This window comes from Silene latifolia, chromosome Y, assembly GCF_048544455.1.
Source record: "Silene latifolia isolate original U9 population chromosome Y, ASM4854445v1, whole genome shotgun sequence".
Taxonomy (NCBI): domain Eukaryota; kingdom Viridiplantae; phylum Streptophyta; class Magnoliopsida; order Caryophyllales; family Caryophyllaceae; genus Silene; species Silene latifolia.
The window spans coordinates 140,754,526-140,768,099 of NC_133538.1; the positions used below are offsets into that span (position 1 = coordinate 140,754,526).

At 35.5% G+C, this 13,574-nt stretch overlaps 1 protein-coding gene and 1 long non-coding RNA gene across 3 annotated transcripts; one reads left to right on the plus strand and one right to left on the minus strand.

Annotated features, from left to right (window-relative positions):
- Window positions 1-2,155: 2,155 nt before the first annotated feature.
- LOC141629068 (U-box domain-containing protein 18-like) lies at window positions 2,156-2,899 on the plus strand. The gene has a single exon (XM_074442134.1). The coding sequence runs from the start codon at window positions 2,156-2,158 to the stop codon at window positions 2,897-2,899; it is 744 nt and encodes a 247-aa protein (XP_074298235.1).
- A 352-nt stretch (window positions 2,900-3,251) lies between these two features.
- On the minus strand, window positions 3,252-5,627 carry LOC141633901 (uncharacterized). 2 transcript variants are annotated; one of them, XR_012538656.1, is made up of 4 exons: window positions 5,598-5,627; window positions 4,620-4,667; window positions 4,266-4,429; window positions 3,252-4,038 (listed from the first exon to the last, which is right to left on the minus strand). It is a non-coding gene; the product is annotated as an uncharacterized LOC141633901 (long non-coding RNA). The 2 variants fall into 2 exon arrangements; XR_012538655.1 differs by lacking the exon at window positions 3,252-4,038 and having other exon boundaries at window positions 4,123-4,429.
- Window positions 5,628-13,574: the final 7,947 nt, after the last annotated feature.

Here is a 13,574-nt window from a genome sequence, read left to right on the forward strand (position 1 = left end):
TGATCGAGCATTGGTAAGGGGGGTGATTCATTAATTATCTATTAATTTATCTCTTACTATTTCCTGTATACTCAATTATATACACGAGTTTGTACTCAGCTTATTAAATTAATACAAGTGACATCTTTTATACTTAGTCCTTCTTTGTTATTTACTCATAATATTATTCCAAACTTATAGAACTAGATACCCTAACTACTTTATAATTAAGCCGGATCCTTTCAGGAAAATCCTGCTAAAACAATTGTATTTGCCCATAGTCACTTGTATGAGGTGACGTCTCGAAGTGACTAGAGTGTGATGCGATTGATGGCAAGTTCAAGTGCCATAGAGTCATGTGAGATGACTAGTCGATCACATAGGCAGATGTTAGGAACACCTTGTCGGGCCTTATGACCGCTTATGGAGTTCTGGCAAATTTATATAGTCTGGTCGTGGCGAGAGCTGCTATAGTATTCAAATGAGTCAATTCTTTTGACTAAAGACTATTCGCCTAAGATGGCACAGTTTCAGATTAACTTTGATTTGTGTTACTACGACCTTCGTAAATTGGGTCAAATGGGCATATTTTGGGTTATGATGGCTATGGCTAGTCGAAGGGAATGAGTGCGATAGGAATTGTCCACCCCTAGTCAGGGTTATAAAAATATCTCAGGGCCACTTGAGGAGTAATGAACTAGAAATGCGTGGCCACGCTCGGAATGTATCCATGGTAGATTAATCCGGTCAATCGATTTATTCTCCGATCAAGGAAACCACTCGATATGATCACTTGAAAGTACGACCTGAAAGACACCTTGAATTGAGTGGGAGATAGTAATAGGACAAGAGAATTGGTGACGCACACTTGTCGAGGACAAGTGGGAGATTGTTGGAATATGTGTCCTCCGACAATAATGCGATCACAATCGTTGATCATGATGATCACATGTTTAAGTCTCATTTTAAAAGAATACAATTGGGAAGTATATTTTATCACAATCGGTCCACACATATCGGTAATGATTGGTCGACTAGAGTTTGACATTCTTGTCAGGCGACGGTGGTGATCGATTGATCCCCTAGGTCATACCTAAAGGATATTACTCTTAATTGATCATTTAATTGATCGTATAACGTTACGAATTAATTAAATTACTTGAAAATTGACGGACAATTTTGGAAGTAAAATTTACGTATCTCATTATAATCTGATTAAATAAGATACGGTCTAAGTGATCGAATTGTTTTATTACTTGGATGAAATTACTATTTAAGGAGACAATTGAAATTGAATGAATTATTATAAATACAAGATGTTGTGATTTATAAATTGGTAAATTATTTTGGTACAAGTAATTGTGAATTACTAAGTCAATTTCGTATATGACGTATTTTTATTAATACATTGATTTTTAATATGTTAAAAATACATAACATTTTTACATAACATGTAACATGTGACAAATTGACAAAGATAAAATGGAATCCATTTTATCACAATTTGGACCGAAATATTGGGAGGAATTAACATATATATTATGTTGATTAAGTTAATGGAAAGCATAATGATGTTAGCCTAATACTAGCCATGCATACCTACACAATCTTGTAAAGACCACATTGTGCATGCATTGGCCACTCTTCCCCACCCTACCGGTTTTGGACAAAAGAGGAGCCAAGGGTTTTCTCTTATTTCTCCAATATACACTACATGCAATATCTAGTGTAATAACAATTCATTCTAACATCACAATAATATTTTTAGAGAGATAAAAATATTCTCTTCCTCCTTCTTCCTCCTCTTGACCGAAATATAGAGAGGACCAAAACATTTGGGTCAATTTTATTTAAAAGATTAATGTTATTCTAGTATTAATAATATTAATTTTATTAAGGGTATATCTTGGGTATCATTCCTTGGGAGGGATTCTACATTTGAGTCCTTGTTCATCCATTGAGGAAAGCACAAGAACAAAAGAGAAGGAGATCTCTTTTGTGCCCATATAAACCGAAATACCAATGTAAGATAAAGATTTCTTCCTTTAAATAGTTTATAGTTTGCATGCATAAGATCACTAATTAATTTTATGACTAAATTAATATATATCATATATGAATATGTTGAGTATATAGATCTACTTTTCCAACAGATCCAACCACCCAAGAGAATTCCATGGCCGCCTTGTTGAATCTCTCGAAGTACTCTGAAAGCAAATCGATAATTGTAAATAATGGGGATTTAGGTTTGGTTGTCGGAGTGCTTAAAAATGGGATCAAGATGGAGGCAAGACAACATGCTGTTGCGATATTGTTCTACTTATCTTCCGTAGAGGAATACCTGAGACTAATAGGGAATAATCCGGATGCAATTCCATTACTCGTGGAATTGATTCGGGTTGGGGATGACTTGGGTAAGAAGAATGCTCTCGTCGCAATTGATGGCCTCCTGATGCTCCCGAGCAACCATTATCGGATGCTCGAGGGGAGGCTAGTCTCTCTTTTGGTCACCCTCTTAGATTCTCAGGAAAGTCAGGATCTTATGGTGGATTCCTTGGCTGTCCTCTCTGCCCTGGCCGAGAAGCATGATGGGGCCAAGTCCATCTTACGCACCAGGGCTCTCTTCACGATTGTTAAGGTCTTGTGCTCATCTAAGTCGGATTGTTCGAGGTTCAGAGGAGAGCATTGCATTTCATTGTTGCTCTCCTTGTGTATAAATGGAGGTAGAGAAGTGATCGAGGTTTTAGTGATGAGAACTTCTCTAATGGGAGCATTGTATTGTTTTCTCACTGATGGGACTTCGAGGGCTAGCAAGAAGGCGAACTCGATTATCAGTATTCTCCATGAATATTCAAAAAGGGGCTCAACTCCATCCATGCCTCATTCTTTACCACACAGTAATTTTATTCATGTGTGGTAAACTTGAGCATTGCATATGTTCTTCAGATTCACTGATTCGACATACATGTAATTAAGATTTTACTGTAACACAAGGATTAGCTCGGATATTTTAGAGCCTCAATCCTTGTGAGTCGTAGATGAGCTTCCACTTTTTTTAGCGCAACTCATTGTGGTGTAGAGATAACTACACTTGCACATTAATGAAAGAATAAGTTTTTATTTGTATACTAGTTGTTGCACCACGCCCGGTAGGGCGCGGTGCCCCAATTTGGTGGAATGCTAAGCGGAAGTAAGTCGGCAATATATCAATAGAAAGGAGCGTGGTCCATTATATATAAATATAAATATATTTATAAATGGTGGAACGAGCACAGTTTTTTTTACAAAACTGCGTAAATGCTTGAAGACGCAATGCCTAATGCAAAATAATTATAGCACAAGGAGGCCTTTTTTACAAGCAGACTTAAAATTGATATTACAATACGAAACAACTATACAAAAGCTCATAAATGAATACATAAGTACATAACACACTTGTTAAGCTTTGGTCTCATGAGTCCTCCCTCAATAGAAAAAAAATGAGTTACCCTTAATTTAAAGTGAAATAGTCTAAGGCAGAGTACCCGTATCTAAAAGGAGTCGAGCTGAGTTTGGCACTTGAATATCTATCCATGTCCGAAACTCTATCCGAATCTATTTAATGTACATACTAACCTCTTCACTTTCAAATACAAAAGACAACAGTGACAGTGCATCACTGATAGCAACCATCATTCACTTACCTATCAATTCAATTACCTGCTTCGCTTCCCGAAAATGCATTTATCACATCAATGCGGTACATTAGAAGGTGGCAAAAAGAGTAACAGAAGGCACAAAACACCAAAATCTTCACCCGAACATCACTCCATTCAATACGCCGGAGAAACTTGGTTAGAGCTTTTTTCCCTGACATCAAAAAGAATCTGAATTTCCACAAATGCTGCTTTGCATCTTTACTTAGTCCTTGTTGGCGGGTATTTCAGAATTCCTTGTATTGTTGTAAAAATAGAGATATAGATACATACAAGTATCTTCAAAGGGCGTGATTTATAACACTCTACAGAAATGAATAATGAAAACTCCATGCGACCATTCCATGCGACCATTCCATGTGATCTAATATCACACACACAAACCAGATGTGGAAGGTTCATGTAAAGCTTATTAGTAAAAGGTATGAAGCTTAATTTAATTAAGATTGCAATTAAAATCCAATGGATAGCAGGCCACACTAAAACTATTTAACTCTGCATTTATAAAGATGACAGTTACAACTTCCACAATTACTTCGTGATAGCAGCACAAACACAAAGTACGCAGAAGTTATTAGATTTCAAACTTACTTCCTTTCATTACAGCTTGGCTTCAACTCACGGTCAATAATGGCACGACTAAAGTTCCTATTAAGCTTTATCCACGTATGCTCTGAAGGATTTATCTTTCCCACCTCTGGATCCGAGATAGTAACAAGTTCATTTGCATCGACTGGGGATGGAATGGAAATAGCCTACACATAAGGCCAGAGTATTCAAGTAAATAACGCCATGTTAATTGATTTCCCGAAATAACCTTTCTGCCATAATACACGACAAGTAACAAATAGTTATACACAACATCCTCATTAACTTCAGAAATCATATAATACTTGTTGTGAGTGATAACTTAGGAAATTGTACAATGCTTGTTGTGAGTTTTACCTGTTATCCAATGATTTATAATACAGAAGCATGCACGCGGCAAATCCCCTGCATATATAAGTGGTATTAAGCCAGATTAATATGCAGTAAGAAGAGGCTAATCTAACTCTAATAAGAAAGCTCCATAATTCCAAAATTAAACTCATCCTTTTTAGTTTTATGTGATATTGCATAAATCAATAAACTTAACCAAACATAATCCAATATTCTAGCGAAGATGTGTTATAATGTTTTTTTTTTTGATTTGTTCGTAATGGGCCTATACTTATCATTACAATATTGCAAGCATATAAACTCGTAATGTATGTGTTATAAATGTTTGTTGTAGGAATCACATAGAAGTGACCAAAGATATTCAAAGATTACAAACAAATCACGCCAACAACATCTTAAAATACGCAGGATCGAATCAATAGGCATCACCATCAAAGTACATGCCTATTTTGAGTTTCAAGCAACTAAATCCAAGACTATTTGACTTTGCAATATCAAAATCCATGACTAAAGCTGCAATAAATTGTACCAAGTCCTTGAAAATTCAGTATCAAAAGCTTTCATATCAAGGGTTCCAAAAAAAGGACAATTAATGTAAAAAGATATTTCGTTAGAATTATCAAGACTACAATGCATTATCAAAAGAATAGAAGTTTAACCAGATTAGCCACTTCAAAAAAAACCAATCTGACAGTAAACTGGCATAAGAAAAGGGAAATCTAAGAGGTACCTATAAGACCACTTGATGTTCGAAATCTGGAAAATCGTTTAAAAACCCTTCGAGAGATGGAATATTTCCGCATTTCAACATTCCCCAACTTATCTTATTCACAATCGATATCATCAACGGATTATTGCATGCAATCAATTTACACCAAAAAAGTAAACCCTACTTATTTAATTCACAATCAATATTCTATAAGGCAAATCTGGTAAAATTTGGTAAACAATCAAACTAAATAATCAAATTAACAAATAATTTACCTTGTTGGGTGATTTCTCCTAAAAACCGGATAATATCGTAATTAGCAAAGTATTAAAACCGAACTTCAAGTCCCACAACTTTCACGTTCCTTAATGTTCCCCATAGCTTTAAACGCTAGGCGATCAAGCCAATCTACGTGTGGCATTTGTCCGCACGCCCCAACTCCCTCACTCGAATCTAGGGACCTAAAAGATGGTTAGATATTTCAATAAGAAGATTAACCTTGGACCATTGAAACCTTATGATAGATCTACCACTTCGTATTATGGAATTAAAGAGCATTTGATCACCTTTCCAGGAATAGACGAAGGAAGTGATCTGTCAGCTTTTTTCCCTACCCACGCCTAAGTTTTCGCTTTTTAGTTCTAAGTTATTTTTTGCTGTTAAATAGAAGAATGGTTTCAAAATTCAAGTACAAATGTTGGAAATTATGGTTAAGAAAACCTTAAAACATCTATGCAAAAATAGTGATTTTTACAATTACTAGTAGATTATTATAACCCCGTAATTTCAATTCACAACAAATTACGAAGAGTAAGCAGTTAATTAGATTCAACTTAGAGAATATTCTTTCTACTATATAATGTAATTGAGTCTCTTATAGAGTCATCACTTGAATCCGAGGAGGACCAGAATGGATGATCAACTACAAATAAAAATAATTGAATTAACTCCAAAATTGAAAGGTCTAAAGAAAACCGACTTGATACTACCCGCAGCAACAACCCAATGTCGAGCTTATACGCTCACATAGTCCCATACGTAAAAATCATTATTATATTTCAAGCCATACCATAAAGAAATACCTGATTGACTGCTTTGAGTGCAACCTAAACTGGAGTCCGATATCCTCCACCTTTAGCACCAACAACTGGCATCACATACCAAAATTCCAAATCCTTAATCTCTTAAATAACAAATGAAAGTTGTTAAAAATAAAAAATAAAGAAAATGAGAAAGATCAATGAATTGATAGAGTTAATGTTAATTGGAAGTGAACAAACAAACATAGGCCAACATTAGTTGCTGAAGACAGCCAAACCCATTTGTTAATGAAGACGGCTTTTCACTTCCATTAAGCTTCCTCCGTTCCAATGAGTTGTATAAATTTTGTTGCATCAATCATAATCCCTGACCAAGGAATCTACATTTTGACTTGTTAAATCTAAATCGAGTTTCATAAGCACTTCATAGCAATAAAACATGGCACTTAATCGAAGTAGTGAGTCCTAATCAAGTTTGAAATTAACATAGCAGTTAGCGTGTGAATATATAAGATACCTCCTCAGGAATTAGGAGAATGAAGATAATAAGTAAGTTGTTTAGACCTCTTCAAAGAATGCCATTTGCATCGGGTAATACTTGTGTACGTCTTCCATCATCTTCTAGTATTGATCCTTTTATCCCTTACGTACCTATGAAGAGGTTGCAGATAGACTTGATTAGTAAAAAAATGTATCGCTAGGTTGATTTTAAAGATTTCATCAATGTTTGCTTCACATGTTTCGGTCATTAACTCAATGACTGCAGTTTTACTATTTCCTTATTTTCGTACAAGTTTAGGCATGTTGAGTGAAATTCGTTAAAGATATTCCCCGCCCCCTCCCTCCCACACCACGCACACAAATAATGCCAAACCTACTTAAGCTCATAAGGTCCACAAAAATGTTTGGCTTATTTAGCACAATAATTTTCACTACAAGAAAACGCCATTCTACCGAGGTGATGACACTTTCCAACCGTTTTTATTCTTTTTTTTTTTTGCTAAAATGTAAGCTTCATTAATAATTAACTTGCAATTACACATACAATTTCAAAGAAATAGCATTGTCTTAGGAATTTCAAATACATGTAACAAGATAAAAACTTGATTTAATTCAAACCAACTACCTCCTCATCTCCCCGCCTTCTCCGCTTCCTCCCTCCTTCCCCCTCCCACCACCCTCTCTCTCTCTCTCCCTCCTCCTAAAGTACTTTACTGAAAATCAAAGACTAACAAAAAATGGCATTCATCAAATAAATTTAGGACAAAAATACAAAGTTCAAGGAACCTGCACATGCTAATCATTAGATATAAACAAAATCTTGCCATTGCAATATTCAATTAAAGCATAGATGGCTAAATAAGAAAGTCGCTCATTAATCTTAGTTACAAAAGCAGATTAACTATATTGTTTGTTCTCACTTGTCTCCATAAAGAAGAAATCCGGGGCAGCCTAACAAAGACACATAATTTGTCCTAAATCCCACCATCTCCCACTCTATGGCCCCCCCTCTACCCTCCCAATCTAAACATTCTAAATAAAGACACAGATGATATTCCAACAAATTTAATTATCAAAGCAAGATATTTCGAAATTTCGCACAAAGCAACAATTGTCGACTGCCCTTTACCTATACGCTAATAGACTGATGGCTCTACTGTTCATAAAAAAAAAAGGATTATCGTGGCCGAAAGTTAAAAATTTTGAGCAAAATGGTAGATTATTGTTGAACAAAGAAATGACAATGCAAAACAAATTGCAGAAAGAATTAGACTTTTAAGTGCCGATGAATTAGACAGTATACGCATCATTTCAATGAGAATAGAATACTCGGACAAGGCGGTCAAAGGTACATTTGGGTATTTGGATCCCGAGTACTTTACCAAGCCTCTTATTTATTGAAAGAGCGATGTTTACAACTTTTGGGGTGGTCTTAGCTCTAACTTATAACAAAAGGCAAAGGTCCACACCGGAAGAAGATAGAAGCTTAGATGGAAAGAAGAGACCCTACATGAAATAAGTACTAATCTTAAAAATCGACTCTTATCAATTTTACATTTGAAGAGCCTCGATTTGAATATCCAACTCGCTATTTCTAGGCTAATGGAATAAAAGTAATGCACCCAGAGCTTTCTCTCATTAAAACTCATCACGAGAGCAGATCGGGGCTTGACTATACCTAAGGGGATGGAGCCCAAGAGCTTCTTCTCAAAGTCCGGTCTTAGTTTTGGAGTCATGTTTGAGGCAATGAACCCTGGTGCAATTGCATTAACCTTAATAAAATTGAGAAATGGAAGTTTTAGATTTCATTGAATAATTGATACTCCCTTCTAATCTTTTCCCACCTTTGCTGGCACAAGACACAGGGAAGTAATGCGACAGATAACAGGTAAGGGTAATGATGAGGGTAAATTAAATGGTCCTTAAGATATACTCCATATGCCTTGATTTTTGCTCAAAGGGTAAGGGTATCATGTACACCAGGCTTAAAGGATTAAGAATATTTGAGATGCTTACATTGATTCCTTTGCTTGCATATTCCTTCACAAGTGTCTTAGTGAAGCCAATAACCCCAGCTTTAGCAGCACAATAATTGGCCTGCCCCGCATTGCCTATCAGGCCAACAACAAAGGAGATGTTCATTAATCTTCCCTGGAAATGTGTAAACAACTATTTACCTTATTCTTTTTCATCATAAAATAAAATTACCTTTTTTTAAAAAAAATAACAAGTAATGAAGTAACAATTAACCCGGAAAAAAGAGGTAGGAAAAGTTAGCGATAACAATTACCTTTTTCTTCATCATTATTTTGCTTTGCATTACGCTTTACCAAACCAAATTAAATGGGATCAACTAATTAATTGCAGCATAAGATTCCAAAGGTCATCGTAATTTTTAGCGACTGTGTACAAAGGTGTACATCGGTAAGATTCAGATCAATGACCTGCTATGTACATAAATTGCTTAATATTAGAACATTTCCAATCATATCGCTTCTCTTATTGCACTTTATTTCATCAATTATTTCTCACCCCCCTCACCATTCCTTAACTTTTCTATTCATACCAAAAACATTACTCTAACCGAAATATTATTTCGTCTTTTTTTTTTTTTCTTTTATTATAGAAGGCCTCATAATTTTTATTATATTTAATAATTACCCACTTAATAACCATACAGGTTGGTGCCATGGTAATGGAAACATAAAGATTCATGTAAACACAAATAGTTCTCTTACAAGAAATGAGTATTAAACGTTAAAAATCGCTATTTGAGCCTAGCGTAGCACAATAGAGTTAAAATCGACTTTAGATTTCCTTCGCGAGATCATAACAAAATTTTATATGAGAAATTAATATGAGACTGTTTATTGGGAGAGTAGACTAACTGAATCTTTTTTCTGCTAAAAAAGGGTCATAGAGCATGTACTGATGATCCCACACACTCAGAAAATGTGTCAAATGCAAGCTTCATAAAGATTACTATAGGTAATGCAGTTCATTCTCATGCAACAACTATTTCTTATTTCAGTGTGAGGTTGTCTCATAAACGGGGTGTATGTCCCATGGTAATGTGACTCTCATGCAACAGCTTAGTTATAAATTTATTAGAGTATATCAATTGTGTAATAGGTAAGAGGACAAAAAACTATTGAAGAGAAATCGAAAAAGAAGCCAAATATCGACACCACATATGATGGACCAAGTGAGAGTGAATGACTGTCAATAAAAAGCATCATCCCAAATACTATGGCCAAAGAATAGACAAACTTAAAAAAGAATCAAGAAATTAAGCCTATAAACTATATACATGTGGTTACATTAAAACACATGCAAAGAAGGATCTTAGAAGGCCATGGCAGAGGCGTTATCCTAATCCATGAGATTTAAGTTTTGCTGTAATTTATTAAAGGGCTATTTAATGAGAATACACTAAACTATTGGGGCTCTTCTCAAAATACTCTAAGCTTCAATTTAGCTCACAATAAACCATAATATTGACCTCTTTTCTCATAATACACTCATGTGACCGACTACCTCTTTAGCAAGTCACTCCCATCCTCTCCTTGTAAACCTACCCGTTGCCCTCTCAATTAGTCTCAAATCATCACCCCCTGCAACCACTGCTACCATCCACCACACCCTCAAATCACCAATGCTTTATCTAAACTACTTGACAATTTGCGAATGACCATGTTAACGACATTACCATGGACCCTTAAATCCCAATTCCTTATTTTATTTTTCATTCCCAAATTTAAAACCCAGATTAACCTTCATCTTACCGACAACCCCTCCACACATGTTTTACTTTTTCAGATCCCTTCTTTCTTCATTTAGAAATTCGAAAAAATCCAACAAAGTTTCCATAATATTCCTTCGGTCTAACAAAACCCAAATAAAGTGCTAATATCTTTGGGTTTAAACTTTACCTGATTTGAACATAAAAAATGCAAGATTTGCTTGTTCTTCTCAAATGATTTTGTCCAGATTTTACCATCAAAGGAATTGCCCAGATTTTACCAGCGAGTTAATAAGAATTGGATGTGGTTGTTATGCTTGTGAATGTAGAGAAGTGGTGGTGGTGGTGGTGGTGCTGTTTTGATAGGTTATGTAGCGGTGGTGATGAGAATTAATGCAACAAAGTTTCTCCGGTACATTTGAGTTTATGTATTTAATTCCTTAATTTTGATGATTAAATGATTTCGTAGATCTTGAGTATGGTCGGAATTTTAATTTGGGTATTTTGATTCAAGACCTTAATTTGGTAAGAAGAATTGTGGTGTTTAATGGCGATTGGTAAACTAGGGGAAGAAGATGGAGGGTGGTCGGCGCTTTAGATGTAAGGGTGGATTTGGGGATATTTGATTTGGGAGGAAGAACAATGGTGGCTTGAGAAGAAGAAGTGAGACTCACACTTGCTTTTACCCGCTTAGTATAGGTTAATAAATAGCAACTCTAGTACAGACAATAGATGAAATAGTTGGGTATAATGATAGTTAAAACACAATTTGGAGTATGTTGATAAGGACCACTATAGTTTAGAGTATTCTTATTAAATAACCCTTTATTAAATAAGAGTTAAGTCCAACCCCCACCTTTCAAGGTCGGCCCTCTAATATTTCGTTAAGGATTCAAGTTCGGTTCCCCTATTCTATTCTGAAAGATTCATCACTAAATTTACACAAATAAGAGTGTTGGAAACACCTTCAACACTGTAAATTCAGTTGCTATATACAACACTTTATGTTGTTCCTATTCCGCTATCACAACCACTCATTCACTTATCTTCTAGTTATCAGGAAACAAGTTCTCTAATGATGTTCTCCCTCCATTTATCAAGACTTCATGTGTCAAAAGGTTAGAAAAAAAATGAGCTAGTATTAGGTTCAAAATCGCGGCCGAGTTGTATCGTATCGACCGAGTTATATCGGATTTTCACTCTACCGATACGAGATATTCCCCGCCCCCTCCCTCCCACACCACACACACAAATAATGCCAAACCTACTTAAGCTCATAAGGTCCACAAAAATGTTTGGCTTTTTTAGCACAATAATTTTCACTACAAGAAAACGCCATTCTACCGAGGTGATGACACTTTCCGACCTTTTTTATTCTTTTTTTTTTGCTAAAATGTAAGCTTCATTAATAATTAACTTGCAATTACACATACAATTTCCAAAAAATAGCATTGTCTTAGGAATTTCAAATACATGTAACAAGATAAAAACTTGATTTAATTCAAACGAACTACCTCCTGATCTCCCCGCCTTCTCCGCTTCCTCCCTCCTTCCCCCTCCCACCACCCTCTCTCTCTCTCCCTCCTCCTAAAGTACTTTACTGAAAATCAAAGACTAACAAAAAATGGCATTCATCAAATAAATCTAGGAAAAAAATACAAAGTTCAAGGAACCTGCACATGCTAATCATTAGATATAAACAAAATCTTGCCATTGCAATATTCAATAAAAGCATAGATGGCTAAATAAGAAAGTCGCTCATTAATCTTAGTTACAAAAGCAAATTAACTATATTGTTTGTTCTCACTTGTCTCCATAAAGAAGAAATCCAGAAGCAGCTAACAAAGACACATAATTTGTCCTAAATCCCACCATCTCCCACTCTATGATTAGACTTTTAAGTGCTGATGAATTAGACAGGGTCACAGATCATTTCAATGAGAATAGAATACTCGGACAAGGCGCTCAAAGGTACATTTGGGTATTTGATCCGAGTACTTCTCAATGCCTCTTGATTATGAAAAGAGCGATGTTTACAACTTTCGGGGTGGTCTTAGTGAAAATTATAACAAAAGGCAATAAGGTCCACACGAAGAAGATAGAAGCTTAGATGGAAAGAAGAGACCCTACATGAAATAAGTAATTAATCATAAAAATCGACTCTTATCAATTCTGACATTTGAAGAGCCTCGATTTGAATATCCAACTCGTTTATTTCTAGGCTAACAGGGAATAAAATAATGCATCCAGGAGCTTTCTCTCATTAAAACTCATCTGTGAGAGCAGATCGGGCTTGACTATACCTAAGGGGATGGAGCCCAAGAGCTTCTTCTCAAAGTCCGGTCCTAGTTTTGGAGTCATGTTTGAGGCAATGAACTCGCAAAAATTGCATCGACTGAATAAAATTGAGAAACGAAAGTTTTAGATTTCATTGAATAATTGATACTCCCTTCTAATCTTTTCCCACCTTTGCTGGCACAAGACACAGGAAGTAATGCACGTATAAGGTAAGGTAATGACGAGGGTAAATTAAATGGTCCTTATGATATACTCCATATGCCTTGATTTTTGCTCAAAGGGTAAGGGTATCATGTAAACCGTGCTTAAAGGATTAAGAATATTTGAGATGCTTACATTGATTCCTCTGCTTGCATATTCCTTCACAAGTGTCTTAGTGAAGCTAATAACCCAAACTTTTAGAAGACAATAATTGGCTCGCCCGCATTGCCTATCGTGCCAACAACAAAGGATATGTTCATTAATCTTCCCGAAAATGTGTAAACAACTATTTACCTTATTCTATTTCATCACAAAATAAAATTACCTTTTTTAAAAAAATAACAAGTACTTTGAAGTAACAATTAACAGAAAAAAAGAGGTAGGAAAAGTTAGGCTATAACAATTACCTTTTCTTCATCATTATTTTGTCGCAACCGCATTACCAGTTTACCAAACCAAATTAAATAGGA